Source organism: Brienomyrus brachyistius, chromosome 10, assembly GCF_023856365.1.
Source record: "Brienomyrus brachyistius isolate T26 chromosome 10, BBRACH_0.4, whole genome shotgun sequence".
Classification (NCBI taxonomy): Eukaryota; Metazoa; Chordata; class Actinopteri; order Osteoglossiformes; family Mormyridae; genus Brienomyrus; species Brienomyrus brachyistius.
Genome location: NC_064542.1, coordinates 13586792 through 13609557, shown reverse-complemented (window position 1 = coordinate 13609557; position 22766 = coordinate 13586792). Strand labels below are relative to the sequence as shown.

At 43.4% G+C, this 22766-nt stretch overlaps 1 protein-coding gene across 5 annotated transcripts; it reads right to left on the bottom strand.

The window, feature by feature from the left end:
- Positions 1 to 1452: 1452 nt before the first annotated feature.
- phka1a (phosphorylase kinase, alpha 1a (muscle)) lies at positions 1453 to 19985 on the bottom strand. Of its 5 annotated transcripts, XM_049027888.1 has the most exons (35): positions 19969 to 19985; positions 19376 to 19471; positions 18827 to 18964; positions 18211 to 18369; positions 17926 to 17973; positions 17284 to 17452; positions 17109 to 17191; positions 16866 to 16946; positions 16378 to 16476; positions 16046 to 16192; positions 15900 to 15953; positions 15578 to 15700; positions 15400 to 15495; positions 15116 to 15223; positions 14916 to 14994; positions 14524 to 14658; positions 13773 to 13882; positions 12557 to 12701; positions 12248 to 12326; positions 11778 to 11938; positions 10068 to 10238; positions 9897 to 9985; positions 9615 to 9760; positions 7868 to 8021; positions 7396 to 7475; positions 6472 to 6550; positions 6255 to 6384; positions 5674 to 5775; positions 5468 to 5583; positions 4858 to 4896; positions 3886 to 3930; positions 3589 to 3750; positions 3023 to 3076; positions 2694 to 2894; positions 1453 to 2455 (listed from the first exon to the last, which is right to left on the bottom strand). In XM_049027888.1, the coding sequence occupies exons 3-35, from the start codon at positions 18902 to 18904 to the stop codon at positions 2282 to 2284; spliced, it is 3696 nt and encodes a 1231-aa protein (XP_048883845.1). In that variant the 5' UTR covers positions 18905 to 18964; positions 19376 to 19471; positions 19969 to 19985; the 3' UTR covers positions 1453 to 2281. The 5 variants fall into 5 exon arrangements, with proteins under 5 accessions (XP_048883845.1, XP_048883848.1, XP_048883846.1 ...); XM_049027891.1 differs by lacking the exon at positions 19969 to 19985 and having other exon boundaries at positions 11868 to 11938; positions 19376 to 19832; XM_049027889.1 differs by lacking the exons at positions 19376 to 19471; positions 19969 to 19985 and adding an exon at positions 19186 to 19351.
- Between the last annotated feature and the right edge of the window lie 2781 nt (positions 19986 to 22766).

Sequence of the window (22766 nt, the reverse complement as noted above, 5' to 3'; positions counted from 1 at the left end):
GGGCTCCAGTCCTTCAGGACTGGAGTTTGAGCCTCCTGCTTCATGAGCAAAGGTGCAGCACTGTCTCACAAAAAAGAAAAAACCGTGAGCTCAGCCAGCAGGCAAGACAAACTCACTTATTTGTTAATATCCATCGTTGGTTTGTGGATAGGGAATTGCTGTACTCTTGAGAGTCAAGAGTTATGTTGTAGCTAATTTTGTGTATATATTGTAAATAAAAAGTTAATTTTTAACTATTTTTTATTGTGCAAAAGGAATGTGTTTTTTGCGGAATGTGAGGATTAGAGCCCATTTCGAGAATTTGGGAAAGAATTTACGTCACGTAATGTAGCGACTACTTCTCTCTGATTGGTCCAAGCGTTATTTCTGGACAGTGAGCCTGAAACACGGACATGTATCATGACTGATAATGTAGCCCGATTAGATTAGTGAACCAGTGTTGTGATATTGGAAAGCCAAAGTAGTCCAGCTAAGAAAGAAATCTTGGTTCCTGATACATGCCCCTAGGTCAGGGGTGGCCAGTCTTATCCAGAAATGGCCGCTGTGTATGCAGGTTTTCACTACAGCTTCCTAATTAGATTACTAATTAGACTGATTCGCTGGAGTCCTCACATCTAGGTTTGAACAGCTTACGTAAAGGTCATTCCAAAAACTTGCATACATGCTGACCATTTGCAGATGGAGAGTGCCCCCCCCCCATCCTAGGTAATAGTCTATAGTCATTCAATTGAAGGCTAAATAGGGCTACATTGGATTGAAATTTGCCAACAATGGAAAACGCTTATGACTACAGTATAATTGATATTTACCACAGGTGGAGACCTGAGCCACAGACTCATGACTAGACTCTGACACAAGTCACAAATTTGATGATTTAAGACTTGGACCTGACTCGTACCCTATAACTCAAAGTGGTTACCATAATGTTAATTTTATCATTTCTGTGTATATTCATTCTCTGCTGTCTAATTTTCAATTGGCTGAATGAAAGGTCTCCAAGGAGTTTGTTGGAAATATGCATTACTCTGCATATACATGGACACAAAAACCGTGAGGACACACTTTTCACCCTTCTCTGCCTATAATGAATATATCCCATGACATACTCTGGCTGGCTTTTGCTGTGGCAAGTTTGTTCACTAAAAGGTTTTAAAAAAAAAAAACTCAAGTTACATGACTCACAACTCGACATGGACTCCAGTCACAAATTTGATGACTTGTGACACGACAGCAATAATGATGGAAACACTTGGACTCCAGGGCGAATGACTTGAGACTTGACTCAGACTGCCATGTTTTGACTTGAGACTTGGACTCGCCAAGGAATGACTTGTTCCCATCCCGGGTATTTACCATTACGTTTATAACAAGAACTAATATGACCAGGTCTGAAATTATACTGGGAGGGGTGTGTAAGCTGGAGATGCTTCACTAAAAATGGCTACAATGTGGTAATGAACAAAGCAGATCAGATTTTATTTTGTTCGCATTACAGACACACAGTTTCAGTCAAACATAAACATTAAAATGACTTTCTCATAGTTATTTGAAACTTGAATGACATCTTACAACTAGACAATGGTGTGACAGAGTAAAATCATGTTTTTTACTCAACAGGATACTTAATTTTCTGAAAACAAGAATGTAACTCAAAATACATTATCTATCATAATCTTCCATTGGCCATTTAAAACAAACGCATACATCACAAAGCAGTAATATGTTAAATTAGGTCTTGACTTCAGATTACTTATATAACTACATTTGAAACACACACACACCTATGTAACATCTTTCAAAATTATCCTTATTGCACTGGTTAGAACTGAATGCACTTTTGAATTCTAAATCATTAACCTATTATTAATAGGTCTACGCAATGAAAGGAGTTTAAAATGTTATGTTGGGGGGAAAAATGCTTTTGAACAACAAAATATTAGTGAAATCACCTTGAAGAACTGCATAATAAAATCACTATTCACTCCTTGAAGTAACCGTCTGCAAAATAAGGATAAACACACGTACCATTTGCAGCTTAAGACATACTTCCTGTATTAACAGAACTATAAAACATTTCCTATTAGCAGTTTTAGGGATAGTTAATGTATAATTAAAATTAACTTAATTCTGTTGCAGTTAGGTAGGTTTGCTTATCAGCACACAAAGCAAGCCACAATATCATTTCCATAGAGAATGTCTGGATGAGGCACATAAACCTTTGTCCAAACCTCCATCTTGAAAGAAGTTTTTTCAAGACTGAGACCTGAGTAGTTATGTCATTTCACTGAATTGCACAGGAACCACTGGGCAGAAAGTCCTGCACGTAGGTGGCCACAGCCCTGGCAAGATACGTCATGGTGCCAAACCGGCCACTGGGCGCGCTATCATACAGTAGCCTGCAGATACCGTTGGACCGGTCTTTCTCCAAAAGACTTTCATCAGCCCCAAAATCTTTCTGTGAAAAGCATGAGGGGACAGAAGACTGATGAGAAAAAGCTTCATTAAGGAACAAGACCTGAATGATAAGGACTGAACGTGTTGAATCCCAGGAGTGGCTTTACCATTTATAACCCTCAGCAATGTATCCATGCTGAAATATTTTTGTAAAAAACTTAATGGGTTCAAAATTTACCCAATGTGCTTAAATTTAACCAAATATAGGAGAAAAATGTAGATTAAGCCCTGACGCATACCTGATCTTTGTAAAACATGCCGTTGGCAATGTGTACAATCTTCTCCACGTGGATGATACTGCCAATACTTGGTATGTCAATTTCTGCCAGCATGGTGAGCACCAGGATGGCCTCCACCAGCAGCTGTCGGTACTCAGGTTGTGGAACGCGGTTTAACACAGTCTCCACGTGCACTGCAAACTTAATCTCACCAGGGGTCATCTGGGAAGGAGGAGATGGGAACTAGAATCCTGGACCAGCAGTCAATATTCAAAAACACTAAACACTGATGGACAGTCCCTGAAGTGTGTATAATTTGTGCTGAAATACAAAAAATCTGAAGCCCCCACCTCACGTGTGGTTGATGATGGCAAGACAAACCCCTCAATGGATAGGCCATGGCACTGCGGGAAAGCAAGAGGATTGCAAAGGAAAGGTGCATCAAGCAAGCTCAGTCCTTCAAGCCTGTTACACTGCTGCAGACAGCATGGAACCTTTGTGTTGACTTCCCTTTGCTGCTGACTATCATCAGCTACATAATGAATTATTTTGAGACACCTATGCATCAAATTCATGGGATAGTGGTTTTGCTTTAGAGTGCTTGAAACTTTTGCTCATGAGAGTTTTACAAAAATGTTGTAAAAGTAGAACAAAAATGATTGGTTCAGAGCGATAACCAAATCACATTGTAGAGAAGGTGGATCCTAGCAACTAGAGGAGACAGGACCAATCAGGTGTCTTGGTCCTGCCTCCTAGTTGCTTGGACCCACCTCCTCTACAATGTGATTGGTTCAGAGAGAACCAATCATTTTTTGTTCTGCCCTCAGAACATTTTTGTGCAAATAAAACTCATATGAGCAAAACCTATTTGGACGATGCATTTTATAAGGAAACCATACAAGACCTTGCTGCTTACCTTCTGCAGGATCTTCCACACCTTCTGGTAGAAGCCGACTGGCACCCTGTTAAGTGCCCCATCCAGACGTCTCCGACGCAGCCACTGACCCTGCCGGTTGTCCCGGGGCATCGTAGATATGGGGGATGTGTCAAATGACTCCACTGATGGGAGTTTGTACCTCTGGAAAAGATGCAGATCCTCCCATTTTATTTAACATAGGACAATACAGGATGCCAATGTGTCATGTCTGCCTACTTTGAAACCTCGGGGTTTCTTTTTTTAAAGCTTTTATCCAGTGATTGTTTCAGAACGTACCCCAGACTCAATGTGCTCAACGTCCGGTGAATTTGGAGTCAAGGTCTGCAAGAAAGGAAATTCAAAATGAGGTTAGGACTCTGACTTTAGGATATCCTGTAAATGGTTTAGTAAAATTAGACAAAGATCTACTTTTGAATTAGATCAAGTTCAGTGTTGCTTCTCTGGTCACTCAAGAAAAGATGGAAAGTGCCAGGTGAACCATTAACCAGGCATCACCCAGATTAGGGGATTAGGATTAGTTTATGATAATTAATTAGCAAGCATTACAGTTTGCTGCAGAGCCCCAGAGTCTTGACTTCTTATTGGATCCCTTCTCCAAGGGAGAGAAAGCAAAGCTTCTTGCCACCCTTTAGTTTAACAGATATGTGATATTCAGGAAAACATTCCAGGCCCAGATAACCAGTCTCTTCTAAATCTCATTCCCCAAACTTTATCCCCCTCGTGCCGATTTAGCAATCCAATGACCCCCTTTTAATTAGGCATGGTGGAGCTGTTGAGTGATAGCTGACAGTGATTTGACAAGCAATAACATTGGAATTCATTAAGGGGGGGGGGGGGGTTGTACAGATACAAAGAAGGTATTTCATTTTTGTTTAGCTGTGACTATCATAACTCAATTATGAAAAATTAAGTCCTGAACATAACAAACTGAGCATAATTAGGTTTACCACCCCAAATCCATTAACGCAACAATTTAATAATCTTACTTTGGATATTTAATGTCATTTTTATAAAACTAAAGGGAGATTATTATAATTATTTTTTTCTCCTTTTTAAAACGGACATACAATGGTGCCACCAGTAAGTTAAATTTGTTAGACAGCTGGCTTGGTATGGAAACCAACATGCACAGCGGGTCCCCAGAACTAGTATGATCCAGGATATGGAAATACTAGACTTTGACAAACTACAAGTGGGTCGGAGGATTAACACCGAGCCACCAGCCCAGACAGCACCAAACCGCGTCACCTCATTCAGGTCCGACAGCGACGCCCTGCGTTCGTCCATCTGGAAGGGGGCAGAGAGTTTCACTGAGCTCAGGGGCGACCATGACCCAGGCCTCTGAAGCTTCCAAAGGGGTCCTCTGTGGCCCGTGTGGCCCCTTCTGAATTCCCCACAGCATACTCCACACCCCATTCATCCCTACAGCCCGCACAAGGACTGGCATGTACTTCACATCCGGTATTTATCCACAGTCATTTGTGCAGTGGAATAATTTGCAGGACTAATTTGGTAAAGGGCCCGTTTCTATGGTATTGCAGATGTGGAACTACAACAAGCAACCTTTAGGTCAGAAGTCTACACCCTGCTATATTTTTAAAGGATGCTAACAAGAAGTATTAAGCGACAGGGTTAGTGTTCCTGCCCTTTACTCTTAATACTCTACTTTCATTACTAATTCACACTTGCTGCATGTATTTGACTTTCACCACTTAAAATCACCCAATGATGCAGATGCTTATTAAAAGTCGACTGAATGAAAACCTGCAGATCCTGGTGCAAACCGCCACCCCAAACAACGAGGTGGCGGTGGAGGGGGTGGGAGGTTAGAGTAGAAGGTGAAGGCGGGGGCCCGTACCAACTTTATGTCGCTCTTCAGCTTGCTGATCCCCACCCGCTCGCTTTTGGTGGCGCCCACGTTACCCACTTCCTGGATGGAGATGGCCGGGCTGACGCCAGTATCCACGGAGCGCACTGCAGACCCGAGGACACACACTAAGGTCAGGGTCCTCCACCCCCCATGGAAGGTCTGCCCCATCAACCAAAGGGAGAGAGTTCACCAACCGCTCTTCTGCACCCCAAACTCCTTCCCGCTGAGGATGTGGTGGAGAAGGTTCTTCAGGTCAGAGGGGCTCAGACTCATCAGGCTTTCTGTGGCCTCCTCCCCTAAAGACAGACCGACCCGGACAGAATACAGACCACTAGTCAAATCAGACTGACAAAAGGAATCCAGTACAGCACCTTTGAGGCCATGTGGTCAACTTAACAGAAGATGCCAAAGTAACACTGCAATTCAAAGGCAGAATATTGTAACTGCACATTTCATAAAAACTGAGTTATGACTGAAGCTGGGTTTCTTAGGCTCGGCTTTATCTTGAAACTAATTATATTAGTTCAACTATGCCTGGTTCTGAAGAAAACACTATCATTTACATACCCATGTCACATACAGATGGACACGCCAGACACTTTGAAGCCCTTTTTCGCAGTGTAGTTACTGTATTTTGCATTTGTATGCCAGTGTAATCATTTACTGTGGTTCAGGATATCAGTGAATAATAGTTTCAGGGGTCAGGCATGGAGTCACACTGCAGCTTGACAGGAGACCCAGCCCCCCCCCCCCCCCAGAGTGGTCGGGTGCTGACCCGAGCAGCTAAGTGACTGGGCCAGCTCCGTGGCCATGACCTGAATGATGAGACCGATGCGGAGGCGGAACATCTCGCTGAAGAGGCTGGGCTGTGTGCGGATGTTCATGGCCAGGAAAACCATGATCTCCTGCGGGACAGACAGACATGACTACTGATTCCTAACCTCAAAAGGTAAGCGGTAAGCAAAGGAGCAGGCGGGCAGCCGGGCCACTACCTGAGTGAGCACAGCCACCGTGATGTTGTTCTCGCTCGCCTCTTCGATCAGCTTGGCCAGCTGGTCGGGCGGCAGGGGCCTGTGTGGATAACATACAGCAGTGTTTCTCAACCCAACCCACAGGGACCCCCAGATGGTCAGCGGCCCCCCGGGACCAGTCTGAGAAACACATACATGGACATACAGAATGAAACCAGAAGGTCCTTTGGAAAATTCACTAGCTTACAATTAGTAACAAGATGAGAAGGGATGAAATGTAATTTTTTCCTGAGGGAAATTGTAGCGCTAAGCCATAGCCTTTAATCCATGCAAGATTAAAACAGAGCCTAAAAATACCAAAAATAAAAGCATACAACACAACAAAAACAATATACTACAATAAAAGAAGGAATCAACACCAGTAAAATGCAAGTATAAAGGCAAAAGAATAAAATGATGAGTATTTAAATAAATGGTATTTAAACTGAGTGTACATGTGCAAGAGGCATAAAAAAGGTATAACACAATGTGTAAAAATACAATTATGTACAATATAAAATACGTACAGTTTTAAAAAACACAATTATCCTGCAATTAAGCTAACAGTCTTTCAGACTCCTGGTACAACAGCCAAAGTCGAGAACCCTTCAAAAGTTTTAAGCTTAAAAAAAAAAAAAAAAAAGCATTTAGCTGTGCAAAAGTCACACAGAACTTCAGTTTGTTTGTTTTGTGAGATTCAGATTTGAAACATACGCTAGATTTATGCTGGGCGATTTTAATACCTTTAGCGCAGCGTTTCCCAATCTGGTCCTCAGGGACCCAAAGACAATTCACATTTCTGCTCCCTCCCAAAAATGTGGACTTTCTTTGGGTCCCTGAGAATTGACTTGAGGAATACTGCTGTAGTGGTACACCACAGGGAGGCCCCCCTGCTTCCCCACTCACGCGGAGATGGTCTTCTCGCGAGGTTCAGGTGGGAGCCCCACAGTCAGGTGCTTCTGATGAGCCAACAAGTCTGAGCAGGCCTGCACACCAACACAACCGATGAGCCACTCACTGGCACCCAAACACATTTTCCACCCACCCAAAATCCAGGATCTCCCAAAGCCGTCTGCTGAGCGAGACCTACACGATGGACTCAGGGTTCCAACCTCCTGCTAACAAGCATGATCCCCACTGCCACCTGTCACACTAAGTAATATCTGCAGAATAATGTTTATAGTCATGCAGTAACATTTCAGCATTAGGTGGGCAGAAAATTCAAATCTCAGGTGGCAATCTGCTGTCTGCACATTGAAAAATGCACATCAGTCACACTGGATACATTTCTGGCAACTGATATTGTATTTTATTTAACTAGAGTCTAGTTAAATAACAGGGAAATCCAGATTCCACCTGAGCATGGTGACCTGCGTACCTCATCCAGCTCCTCTACCTTCTTCCGCAGCATCCCACAGATCATCCGCACCAGGCCCCACTGCCGGAGGTCCCCTGCCCTCTGATACAGGTCAGACAGCAGGGATCTTACAGTGGGGTCCTGGCCATGTAGGCCAGTGTCCCAGTCCATGCCCCTGGAATATGAAAGTACTTCAGTAAAGCAGTATTCTGCTTAAGTACCTCAGTGTTCACCCCAAACCAAACCATCACCCACCGTGTCCCATGGGCCCCATCTTCTGGAAGCCTACATAACTGTAGGGGGCGCTCTTGCAGCAGCCAGGTGAACATTCCAGAGCAGAAGAGCGCCAGAACTAACTAGAGCTGTCATAATTACTCAATTAATAAAAAGCACCGATTAAAATTTTCGTAATTGGATTGCTCAGCATATGGCGGAAGGAAAACCACGAGGACCCAAATAAAGAGTGAAAGCAGCATTGGTGTGGCAACAGTTCACATTTAAAGTGAGTGAAATTGCAGTCGTCAGTATTGCAAAGGAGAACTTCAATAGCAGTACAGCGCAACTGCACTGCAAATTCGAGGACATTGGAGTTTGCCGGACTCAGGTGATCATGGGAGGTTAGCCATAGATATGTACTATAGCTTAGCCTGTCTCATTACGTTGACTTTATTTTGCTTAATGTACTTTATTTTTACATATAGGAATTGTAATCACTGCTGAAACAGAAGGTTAACCCCATCATGTATATAATACGGTTTGTAAAACCAATTTGTTTTGAGGCTGAACAATACTGAAAAGTTCAAACTATATTTGAAGTTTTGGCGATTAATTAGGAGTTGAAAAATTAACTATATAGCCAAATTGAAGTTATCATCTAACAACACGTCTGGAAGATAAGTTAGTGGCATATGGAGTCGGGCGATGCAAAGCAGAACAAACAAATCATTTGCTTCTGCTCAATATCGTATCTCTATGGAATACAAAATGCTTCCATAAACCAACGTCTTTTCATGACCATGCAGTTCCTGTTTTCTTTTTCCTCCTCTTCACTTATTTTTGTTTAATTTCTCACAAACACACCACAAGATCTATGAGTGAGTCCATCATTAAAGCTGCAAAGTTTGCCAAGTTTGGTTCCCTGTGACTGAGAAAAAATGTTGTAGCACAACTTGAACTTTGAACACAGCAGACTATCGCAATCTTTGCGATGTGACAATTGCATGTGCATGAAATGCCGTGTCGATATCAATATTGCACATGAAGAAAGCCTGTCAGGTCAGCACAGTGCTGCAGTGGGCAGCGCTGTCCCTGCACCCTGCACCCCCCCCCCGCTTTGTGTGGGTGGGGAGTTTGCATGTTCAGCCTGTGTCCGCGTGACTTTTTCGTGGATACTGCAGTTTCCTTCCACTGTCCAAAAACATGCAACTTAAGTGATTTGAAGTGCCTTAAATTTTCCATATGTGACTGAGCATGCACCAATTGCAATGTATAGTATAATTACATACTAAATGATTACTCAATGAAATCAGATTAAATTGGTAGATTTCTCGATTATATCAATAACCAACAGTGACAGCCCTAGTACTGAGCCACCCCAGTAAGTGTCAGTCAATGACACATCCCACGATGCCTAGAACAAGAACCCAGCCAAAAGCAGTGCTGTAGTTAGACTGGAAACATCTGAGTTATAGCTCACACCAGTGCAAGCCTGTCCAATGCAGGCAGATTTGGCCAAGAAAACCCTCAGAAATGAACGGCAGAGCCTCACTTGTCTTTATAGAGAATGTAGAGGATGTCAGCCTGATCTTGCAGGTTGTCCGTGTCCTTCAGCAGCTGCACCAAGGCCTGGTAGTCAATGTCTCCTGCTGCATCCCTCGGCAGGTTACCTTCAGAGAGCTGAGCAGCCTGTGTCTCCTGGACAAAGTGTGTATCAGCACTTCATTTACCATATTATACATGCAGAACATTAAGCGCATGGTGTTTAAATCAAAACCCTTTTAATTATAAAACAGACAACAGATCGATTTAATGGGCGAAGCAGGAGTCACACCACAGCGTCCTGAGGTCCCGAGGTATGCGTTAGGTTCAGGGAGGGTTGGCGTGACCGGAACAGCTTGGTTGGAAGGTACATGTGCACATCTATAGAGAAACAGACACCAGTCTTAGTCGCGAGGTCAGAGCTGACACTACCAATGGCTGTCGGCAATGTCGGGCTGCTCACTCTGTATGTTCAGCTCCTTGGCCTTCTGCACTAGCGATACTATCTCCCTGGTCTTGGTTGCAGCCACACGGAATCTGCTCAAACCCCCCTTGACCTTGCTGCCCTTCAGGCTGGACTTGGGTGCAGTGGTTGCCAACAGCTGATCCAAGTATTGCACCAAGTCATCATTCTCTAGGGACACAGAACTTATCACCCATATTGGTTTCTCAGGCAGCCTTATGTCATTAAACCAGTAATATTGGAAAATTGTTTAATTACCATACTTTTCTTGGCACTGCAAGTCCAGAATTGATTTCTCTCAATAAAAGATGAAAAGCCAAGCAGGGGTGGACAAAACGAGCATAACACCATAAAAAGGACAAACTCTGAAGTAAGTAAATCACAAGCATGGAAAAGTAAGGTGAGTCATACCAGGCTGAATGCCAGTTAGCAGTGACAGCTTGAAGAGGTTTGACAATCAATATGAGGAGTTTCCAAGACAACAGCAAGCAATTAACACACAGAGTTCCGCAGAAGCCAAAACAGTCGGGGCTCAAATTGCCAACACAGTAACAAAAACTGCAACCAAACCAAAATTATTTAACGCATCAATGAGAAGAGCCTCAAATATCACACCCACATATGCAACTCACAAAAACTCAGAAATAGTGGTTCTTAACAGGATAATTCCTAGACTAAAGCCAAGACATAATGACTTAGTCTGGGGTAAGGAACACAAAATCAGTTCCTCTGGGTAATGGGGGGAAAAAGTTACATGGTCCGATGAGTCATCTTTCCTCCGTTTTCTTCCATTCAGATGGATTGGTTTTGAGAAAGTCAAAGAATGCCATCAACCCACAATGCTGCTAAATGTTATGCATGTTATGTTATGTTAGGCAGCCACCTTGTGGGAGTCATTAGGTCTGATGATTGTTCTGTATAGTCATTTTGCACGACCGAGTGAATATTATGGTGTAAACGCTGCTCCCTCATGAACCTTTATGGGATGTTCTGGAGTGTGAAGTAGATTTATACTACCTTCCTCCCTCGAAGTACAGGAGGCTTTCCATCATGGGGAAAAAAAAAACACAATATCCCAGACACACAGTTCAGGACTTGTACGACATCATCTCAAGGACTGAAGCTGTTCTGAAGCCCAGTATCTTGATACATGAACAATAGAGACTTCTTGTGCCCACCGCTATTCATGCACATGCCACTCCTGATGTGGAGGTGTATCCCAGTTGGGATGCATGCCGCGAAAGAGTTTACAGCCCACGAAAGAGAGGCTTTATAAATCGGACATTAGCTTAAAGGGCCCAGCTGAACATGCCAAGAAGGTGCTACGATATCAAACCACATTCGCTAACACATCATCTTGGACTGATGGTAAGGGCAGTGGGGTCAGGACACCACAGTTTGGAAAAACATGGATCAGTGTTTTAAATGGGCTGCATCTTGAAATGAGGTGAGTCTTGTATGGGAAGGAAGGATGTCTGATGTTAAAATAACTCTAGGAAAGTCATTAAAAAAATAGCATTCAGGTCCTTCAAAGTCATAGGCATCTTCACAGACTAATTTCATTGCAGGAGCAGTTAAATACACACACATCATGGTAATAAATCCTTAAATGTTACGGTATTCTGGGAAGCATGACAGCTATCTACCTCCCGGTAAAGCAGAGAGACTGGGGTTCCAGAACATCAGCATTATGAGCCACAACATCCTTACCATCATCAAACTGAAACTCATGCACAGCTCCACCAGCAAAGTAGGAGACGTCGTCTTCTTCATCAATGCTGGAGCCCTCATGCCTCTTACCACTGTCCATGAAGCTCAGGTGAGCGCAGCAGGAGGTGGTCAGGAACTCGGACAGCTTCCCTGTCTGTATCCTGCGTGGCGAGTCCACAGACAGACTATAACATACACATCCAGACACGGGGACAGCGCAAAACCTCTCCCCGCAGGCCTGAAATGGGGACCCACCCCCAATCCATGAAAAGCTGAAAGATTGACTTGAGGTAGAACAAATAAGTCTACCTCGAGTCATGATTTTATGACAAAATGACATCCAGCTAAGTTTTTCATTTTTTGTATATTTGTCACATTGAAATCGTCTCTGAACCAGGGTTGACCATGATGAGGTTAGGCCTTGCTGCACCATATTTTCAGGACACGCTATGAGTTTCTTTAGGCCATACCTGGCACCTCCATAGTAGCCATCCTGCATCTTCTTCAGAGTGGCCAGAACCGCAGGGTCCAGGTCCGAGTGGTCTTCCGCTGCAGCAGACAGCAGCCACAATCATGCATCGCGTACCACAAGCAATGAGGCAGCGTACCCATCAGGTATGCTTACATATTCAGTACTGACCCTAAAAGCACATTAGCAAGCAGCCCAAGAATATTACTTTATAGCTTTTCCAGGGTTCCGTAACACAATGCACACAGCTAATTATTAAACCGAAATGCATTATGCATTGGTTAGTTGCTTCAACAGGGTAAGCACTCACTCAACATGGTCTGGGAGATCGGAACGGTGACCGTGGGACGACCAGTCATTCTCCAGCGGGAAGAAAGGTAGGAGATTTCTGTGCGCAACATCTCCACAATCATATGGTTGTCCAGTGCAAGGTAAAACTGATGGTGATCGATAAACTGGATGCAAAGAATGAGAAACGTTTGGTTATTAAATAGACTTTGCAAACTTGGTTAACGCTTGCAAAAATGGCTTTCCTTTTGTTAAGGGTCAGCGTCCACCTTCGGAGACCTGTGATACAGGAAGTAGTATCACCGGAGAAGCAAAGTTAAGTCAGCCGTAAGGCTCAATAACTCAAAGAAAGACAGACATTATTAGCTGATAAAAATAAGGCTCTCAGATCTTTGATTAAATGTGTTTTACATACAAACTGTTCCACTAGCACACAGGAACCGACCCGTAGCCAAGCTGTACCTCGCAGTGAGACTAGTTCCAGTGCGGTTCCAGCTCACTTCGGTTTTCCACTTCAGAAGGGTCAGCTTGGTGAAGGTGTTGTCAGGTTTGGAAAGCAAGTGTGACGTAAAACCGTTTACATTATGTACATCATGAATTACTTAGTGCGTTTGTTATTTATATAGTTGTTATATAGTGCGTATTTATCTATAATTTACCGTGTTCTAATTTCTGCTAGCACATCTGTGAGAATCACGCAAGTGTTAAATGCTAGCGGAATTAGGGTCCACTTGCATAAATTTGTGTTCAGCTGTTCTGCAGTAATTTTTTTAAGTAGGAGGTTAGAAATTTTGAAGTTTCGAGTTTTCAGTAACGCATTAATACAACCCAATGTGCGATACTGCTAATAAAGAATAATATATAGAACATATGCTTTTTCCTTTCAATAATCCATATTCAGAACATCGGTACCTCTATGTATTTCGACCAATCAGGTGGCGGTGAAGTAACCAGCTCGGTCTGGTCACGCTTTCAGACCTGTTAGAAAGCAGGACCACGTCAACGCGGTTACGGCTCGGGTACGGCTCGCATTCTTTACAATGGAAACCCACCGGTTCGCGGTACAGCTCGGTTCTTGGTGGCAGTGGAAAAGCGCCTATAGTAAACTCATAATTTAAAACTACCATAGAAGTACCTATAGCCCTTTTCCTGTTCACCAGTAACCAGGCAAAGCATACATGAAAAGTTACTCAATGAAAAGTCCAGCTGTTCTGATCCTGAGAGCAGGTTGTTCTCACCTGGGGAGTGAAGGAGAAGATCGTGTTGCGAATCAAGTAGAATTTTGAGGTTCCTAGTACACCGATACGCCGGTATGGTCTTCCGGTTAGACCGAGTCTCGGGTTACGGCCTGTGAGAAATGTACAAAGTTATTTTACATCAAAACACCTTTTGTAATTTGAGATCATTACTCAGAGCAGAGCAATCCAACTGCAGGGTATGATAAGACCAAACTGTAACTTAATTGTGTGGGCAGTGGTGGCCTAATGGGTAGGGAAGCTCACTTGTGATTGAAAGGTTGCTGATTCAAATCCCTGACCAGAAAAGGTACCACTGAGGTACCCTGAGCAAGGTACTGCCCCCCAATCACTGCTCTCTGGGTGCTGAATTCGATGCCCACTGCTATGCTATGATGTCACATATGCCTTAAGTACAGAGGACGCATTTCATTGTGTGCCATCATCATCAATCACTTCATCTGTTAAAACTCATTCTTTCATCATTTTCACTGAATCATCGATCAATCGGAGCAACATTACACTTAAATCTTCTTCTTCTTCTAAAGTTTTAGACTATCATCCACATCCCTGGTCTGGATCACATCAATACAGACACAGTCAAACCAAAACAGCCCTGCTGGTAATATAACAAAACTCACTCATCAGGAGAAAAGTTTAAAACGAAGACAATGTAGCTCAGAACCCACAATATAGATGGGATACTCAATCCTGGACAAGCCATATCAGTACGTTACTGTCACAAGATTTATACCTAGTCGGGCATAGATGTGACTCAGAACTCTTGAGGGCTGCACTTGGATTGGGTAGATGTCTGCCACACTTTCAACATCAAGCCCATGCTTCTTCAGCAGCTGCTTGATCTCCTCAGTCTCTGCCAAGATTGACACTGGAAACATATCACCTTCATGAGTCACCAAAGGATAGCGTTTCACGTCTGATGTCAGACAAACCAGTGACACTGGACACACAGACCATCTAGTGAATTATTTTCAGATAGAAATCCACTTCTCCGTGTTAACAACTATGACATATCATTGCTTTTTGCCTGCTAAATCAATTATTACTATACAGAGTGAAGAATACTAATTAAACAGACAGAAAAAAAGGTTAGATTGTGTATCAAAGATGATTCAGAGAACTGACCCTGCACCACAACGTCAGGTTTGGGGATAGTGGAGAAACGCCGGTTGAGGGGGTCTATCTCCCCCGGGGCCAAGAAGCCCTGAAACCCAGAGAGAAACCTTTCAACCGCTGAGGTTCTTGAAGCACCACCTGAGCTCAGAATGTAACCTGACACACCTGCATTCCTCATCATCAACATTTTTACAGTTTAAAAAGCTTACCTCAGCCAGAAGGTTACCCAACACGTAGAGGGACTGTCCCCACTTCAGGGGACACTTCCCCATAGGAATCCTCTGCACTGAGTGGGGGCTGACATACTCCTCATCTACCTGTTTAGGACAGCACAGGCAGATGGAACAAATGGACACTCGTATGAAACTCTGGCTTAATCAGCTCAGGTAATACCTGACGATTACATTGGTTCCTTACATATGACAACAGACCTAGAGCTTAGGACTCGTCAGCCTGGCCGTACAGCTAAACGGGGTGCAGTCTGAGTACTCACACGGTCTGGGGGCACGCTGTAGAGCTCCGGCAGCAGGCGAATCCCATCCTTTTGCTTGATCAGAATCCCATCAAGGGCCTCCCTGTATTCCTCAACCTGAACGTGCAGACAAGATTCTACACATTTGCCATGCAAGAACGCCCCTTTATAAGGATTACACCGCCAGAGCCCCACTCACCTGCTCTGGACTGTTGATGAAGATCCCATCAAGGATGAGGTAGGTCCAAAACAGAGGCCACTCACACTCAATATTCTCGAAAAGCTTGAGCTCAGCTGACTCATAATAGAGCCTATTTGGGTCCTACAGGGAAGGGTATATTTAAGGAAGTGATCATAGATACCTTGCCACGCCAAAGCTTCTTCATCCTAATTATGGCACTAATAGACAATGCAGAAACCTTTCAGTCCTAGACCCACAGGGGCACACGACCGATCACTTGGGAATTATGGGAAGTTCTTGTACTTAGCCATATAATACCCTCCCCATTAAATACCCTTACCTCTTTAGGAGTTTTGTGACCATCTCTCAGAAAGCGGCAGCATCCGTAGCGCCCCTGCAGCAACGACAATTAGCGTAACTACATGTCCCACAATCTACTTGGGTTGAAGCAATTGCAGTTATGCGTGCTGGGGCACAGCTCGTCACCTGCAGCTTGGAGATGATTTCTTCCTTAGTAATGTTCACAATGTTGATGTCCTCCACTGCAAAGGCTGGGTAGGAAATGATGGAAAGGAGGCCAGCATCCACTTCCTTTGAGGTAGATGCTCTTGGTAGCATGGAGTTCAAGATGGACTGCAGAGAAGGCAGAGAGAACAGGATTAGCCCAATCTCAGTCACACCTAGACGTGAGGGCTTTTGACTATGTCCCTGCAATCAGATTGTGTTCATTTCAATTCATGCAGGTGCCTGGAGTACAGAGGGATCCGCAGGAGTCTACATGGTCTTGCGTGAAGATGCAGAGACCCTATTGGCGTTACCTGACAGTGCTGGATATCATCTGCAAACGCATGGACGACAGATCCGGGGCCTCCCTTGGCACCAAACAGGTTCAGTTCATCCAAGGCTTCCAGTGCAGCCTGTGAATGTACAGGAACCTGGATTACTCCCTATCACTTGTATTGTGACGCTTATTCTTCTCATTGAGTTTTCCGGGTTTTGGGTGAAATCACTTTAAAAGGCCTGGGAGTCGGGCATTTACAGTCAGGTCCATAAAAAGTGGGTGGCAGATATACAAACTGCTGTAATTCCTACACCGTTCACCTGATTTGTATGTAAGTACCCTCAAATTAAAGCTGAAAGTCTGCAGTTAAAGCACATCTTGTTCGTTTCACTTCAAATCCATTGTGGTGGTGTATAGAGCCAAAAAGATTAGAATTGTGTCGATGTCCCAATATTTATGGACCTGACTGTATGACAACGAACCACAGAAGAAAATGGAAGACTGACGTTGCTGATTTCACATCACCTTAGCCATGCCGATAGAGCTGGCATTTATCTCAGGGATCCCCTGATTAGTCTTGTCTCCTCGTTCCCACATACCATAATCCTGAAAGAAAAAGTAAGAAAGAGCAAGAGAAACTCAAATTTCGGCTTAACTTCTGAACGAGCAGACAGACGATTCCATACCCTTGGATGAGGTGCAAAAACAGGAAGAGTATTACAATATTTTCCTTGGAAAAAAACAAACAAAACATATGGTAACACCTACAGCAATTTTGTATGCAGTCTCAATGTAGAACATCAGGTTCTGCACCACGTCCACTTCATCCTGAGTGTACACAATGTGCAATCCTGCAATAAAACAGCAGCTAGTCAGCACGTCCCCATCACCCAGCTGTCTGCAGAGAGCAGGGCGAAAAAGTGGATGGGGCATTCTTTGGTACCTGAGGCAGTCATCTGTGCCAGAAAGAGGAGGAACAGGGATGTAGCATCCACCTGCAGGTGTCCCCAGTCCTGGTCCCCTACTACTGTGGCACAGGTGTGTGTATTATACTTGGCATGGAGGCTGTCAATGGTGCTCTTACTATATTTGAAACGCTCCACTTTGTCGATCTGGGAAGCACAAAAAAAGTGTTTTGAGGAACAAGGATTTTTCCTTTGATGAAGTGAGCACCTGGTTGGTGACCCTTTAATCAGAGACGGCTGATAGCACACACAACACTCAACGTGTTAGCCAGTTGGCTGTGTGCCCAGCAAAGTGTTCACTGGAAGCAGGATGGTACTACCTCACATACTTTTCAAATCAGTCAAATTATGAACCCAGCATGGCCCAGCATTACTGGAAGATGGCAGCCAAAGAGCGACTGCCTTAAGCGACTGCCTTAAGCGACTGCCTTTAGCGACTGCCTTTAGCGACTGCCTTTAGCGACTGCCTTTAGCGACTGCCTTAAGCGACTGCCTTAAGCGTCTGCCTTAAGCGTCTGCCTTAAGTCCCCAAAACTGAAAAGCAGACCCAGCTACAAAAATATATCATCATCTCATCCTTAACACTGGTCAACGGTGCCCCCTCATGAAGACTGACTTACCTGCCTCACCATGCACTGTAGAATTCCCCGCATGAGCTTGACAACACTCTGGGGGGGGGGGGGGGGGGGGGGGGGGGAGAAAAAAAAAATAATAAAAAATTCGAAAATCTGGATCACACTGGGAGTCATAGCGCACCCACAAAACTTTTCACATGGTTCTCTCTCTCACACACACTCACAGGTACCTGGTAAACGCACAGTAACTGAACTTGCTACAAGGCGCCCCCATGTGGCAGCAAAACATTCATCTTGTTTCCTCCCATAGGGAGTATTTCGGGAGCCCACCTGCTCCAGTTCGTAGGCTTTAGCCTTGTCCTCATCACGGTCAGCATTCTTGCGATACGCCAGGCTCAAGGCCCAAACCGCCAGGATGCTGTACACGTTGTCCCGCACCCAGGCATCCGGCTGCTCCTTACTCGCCGGTAGCAACCCCGTCACTGGGTCCTATTACGAAAAAACGGGGGTGCTCTCTGTCAAGACTGTCATCGTGATTAGTCCTAGTGTTTTAGGGTTATACAGCTTTCCACTCATTCCGTGAATTTCTTTGTCCACTGGTGTTAGCGATTAACAGCATGTCAGAATCTGCGCAAGCATGTTATTAGTGAGCACAGCTGACTAGACCAGTGTCAGGGGCAGCGCATGTGTCACTCGGCTGGTGATTTAAATACGTTCGCATGTGTGTGACTTTCACTGCCTATTCCTAACAAGGCAAGAGACCCTCAGCTGGTACAAATGCTGTGACTTGATCCCGTCTCAAGGCATCAAATTGCAGACTGTTTTGTAGTAGCTAATTTTCTTGGAAGCTAAGACATGGCACTGTGCAAATCAAACTATACGAAGATACTGTTTAGTTTCTGCATTTGCTGAGTATATGGTTTCACTGTCATGGGACAGGGCTCACTTGGTAGCGAAGGATGGTTTGTTGTACAATCCGAACATAGTTGTCAAGTTTGACTCCGGAGTTACTCCGGCTCCTCATGGCGGGCCTTTCTCCTTCCCAATGAACTTCAGACCTCGGATACCACGAACACTACTTCACCTGTTCCAGGGCAGAAAAAGCATCCGATTATATACTGGAGGCACAACTACCTACGCAGTACTACACGCAATTTCCCAAATGGAATGCATAAAATACTACCATTTGTCAGTATATAAAATATATGTGACGATTCCAACAACCAGCTGACGTTTTCATCTCAGTCTCTAGACTTGCGTCTAGTTGGAGCGGCCAGACTTGGGTGTCTGACAGTTAAGACTTACCTGTCCGTAAACAAACTAAACTGGGAATCTGAACGCTAACATAGATCCATAATGAAGACTATTTTGTCATCTATATGCTAAGCCCCAACGTCAAGAATAATCATATTCTGAGTCAGTTAAATATTGGGTTACCAAACGTAAAAACAAGTAGTATTTACAGCATTGTACTACAAAATGCAGCTTGACTTACTCGTTTGTGAATAACTTCTGTAATTTGCAGGTTTCCGTCCGCCTTCTACTGATCTCAAAAGCTGCAACCCGAAACTCCGCAGGCAATCCAGAGATCCTTAAATAATTGTGCACAACAAACAAAAAGTCTAAAGGAATATCCTCCAAACAGAAGGCAACTGCAGTGTTCATTTATATACAGGTGCCTCAAACTTCCGACACACATTCACATTCATTTGCCTACATACGGATGTCGTGAACTTAAAATACGAAAAAAAAGTTTTAGGTCACTGCCAGGACCTGAGGAGGTCTATTCCACTGTCAGGTCACAAAACACGTGTTCCTCGTTGAAAAAGTGAAACATTTCTAATAAGAATTCATGGCTTGCCACTACAATCGCAGATGTATTTCCATTAAAAGTTTTTTTTTTTATCGCAGGCCGTCGATAGAATAGAGCGACCATGACGAGGAAATTAGGAAAAGTACGACTTTACTATAACTTTAAGTGTTAGAATTAAGTTTATTCATATGCTGGATTCATTAATCAAACACGAGTGCTTATTAAATCTGAAATATACTCCGTCTGTCTGCATTTTAACAATCATATATCAGTACCACAGTTCATCTTAAACACCCCAGTTAAGACAGAACACATCGCAGAGTAAAACTGACTAGTACTGCTTGTAAAGCCGTTACTGGCACCGAACCCCCGACAGATGGCAGCATGTATGCATAAGTAACATTCTTCTCCGTAAATACATCTTGAAAATGTCAAATGTTCACATGCTCGAGGCTCTTCCAGGTTATATGTAGAGGCATAATTTATTGGACTTGGTCGTGTTGTAAACTGTATAACGGTCAAATTTGGGGGGGGGGGGGGGGGGACCAAACAAAACGTTTCTAAAGAAATAACCCATATTTTTTCCTTTTCTGCAAAATTCTGCTTACGTCATTCAGTTTATATTAGAATAATTCATTATTTTATAATATTAAGAGGTAGTGGATAGTATTTTGTATTATTTGGTTCCTCTGGTTTAGAATTTGTCTTGTGAAATTACTGCTGGCGCTTCCTGGGGTTTATATTTTGTAGTTAGTCCTACGAACCACTTCGTCTCGGACTGAAAAAAATTCTTTTCAACTTGATGTTTGTGGTGCAAAATAAACGTGCTGGAAAACACAAACAGTCTGAACATAGAACCATCGGCCAAGATAACCAATATCGGGATTTTATCCTTGAATAGAAATAACTTCTTGTTTGTCCGCACAACAGTTAGTTAGGTTTTTTTTTTTTTTTTTTTTTTTTTTAAAGTCTTCATTTAATAAGGATGAGTAGTTTAATTCTAGTTGTAATTTTGTATATCTTACATTTGAAACATTTGCAGAAATTTTTTGAACCACTTTTTATATGAAAACTACAAAAATATATTACCTGTTTCTGTTTTTATGTTTTTCAAAAACAGAACGTAAAATGCACTTATAACGCTTAATTCAAATAACCTGTAATGTATACTTACTAATGTAGGCGTATGTGACAACCGAATAACCAAATAACCGTATATAGGTTCCGTTTTTGGGATATGCCTACTTATGCCAGTGGCTATCTTAGTTATGTCCTTTAAATTTTATTGTAAAATGTTTACTTCTCACACATTCCGCCTATCATTGGTTTTTCAGCTTATAAAAAAGCAAAACTGAGCTAAGGGGCTCCACAGATTAAAAACGTAGAAACATTGTTTTTGTTGTTCTTATTCCGGCTGGTCTCCGGTGTTTACTGGGAGGGTGAGACGCGCCCCAGCTACTCGCAGTCCAGGCTCCTCGCGCCGCGCCTGTGGGTTCAGGCACGCACACCAAAGGGACGTGCCACATTGCACTTCCAATACGACACTTGCAACAAGATGCGGATAGATAAAGGTGGCCTCACGCGGCGCATATGCCAATGTATCTGTTTTGTTAAAAGTTCACAGTACAAAAAAACAATAAAATAGACATATTGGATACACACAGCACAACAGTTTGACTAGAACAGAACACGATTAACTAGGACACAAAGACACGTGGATTTTTACTGATTAATTCAGTGGTTTCTCCAGGAACCCGTTGATTGTAGGATAGAGCATACTACACGTGAAGGCGAACATCTGCACTGCAGGCGAAGTCCTTGCCTTTTGCTTTGGAAAACAGTAATGGGAATATTACAGAATGTCCAGAGCCACGTGCAATAATAGCGTTTCACTTTTCTCGTCAATCCCCCACATGCAATTTGATTTAGTTGGTTCGCATTCATCTCTACAATCATCCCTCCGGTCCCGAAAGTTTCGTCTTCCAGAAATTGAGAGCAGCCACATGACACGAATGATGCGGAACGTTCAGGAAAGCCAAGTGTTTAATTTCTTTTATAATAATAATTATTATTATTATTATTATTATTATTATGTAATTTCAGCCATTTTTAGCTTCTTGTCTTTTAAGTAATGTACACTTTTGAAACCATAAGAACTACATCCGTTTCTTCAATTGTCACACTGGTCAGCCGCCTTGTTTTACATGACCATAATTCGGGAGTTCCCGTACCTAGATGAGAGCAATATACTTACGCAGGGGACCACCCCTTTGTCAAATGGGGTTATGAGTCTCTACCACTATTATTTTCGTGAAAAGTCTGGGAACCTGCAAACCTGCTCAGGATGGATGGATGTGATCCTGCATTACTTTATTATTTTTTAGTATCTCAGAAAGGAACCTAATGTACATTTTTTATCCAAAGCTCTGACATGCTATAAAGGCTAAATGTGTTCCCAGTAGCACACTGTTGCTGCATGGACCCTGTGCTCTACATTTGCTCAACTCCTTTCCGAAGCACAGTGCTAGCCAACGGTTTCTTTGAGGAGTTTCAAACCCCCTGCTGCAGTGGCGTCCGCCCTTTGCACTCGCCCAAAGCGTTGGATCAGTGTTCTGGAGGGCCTGGACCCTGCGGCAGTTTGCATTGTGTAACGGGCCGAAGGTGCTGCCTCAGTGTAGGTTTTGTTTAAACAACCCTGGGGACATTGGTAACTACAGCTGGAGGACTGCATGTACTGAAATCAAGCAACCAGTGTTTTTTTGTTTCATTCTCTATGTGGTGAGTAATAATGGGGGTGGTTAGTGGCTCAGCAGGTTAGGACACTCTGCCGGTGATCGGAAGGTTGTTGGTTCAAATACCTGGTTTCACAGAGTGATTTCATTGTTGGGTCCCTAAGCAATACACATAACCCCCCAGGTAGATAAAAGCATTTTACCATAAAAGGTAAAAGCATCTGCTAAGTTAATAGAATATCATCATAATCTCAATGTACATTTAAAAAGAGAGAATTTTTTAAGTTTGGGCTTGTATTCAGTGTGATAAATATGCTTACAACAAAGTTTCTATATATAAT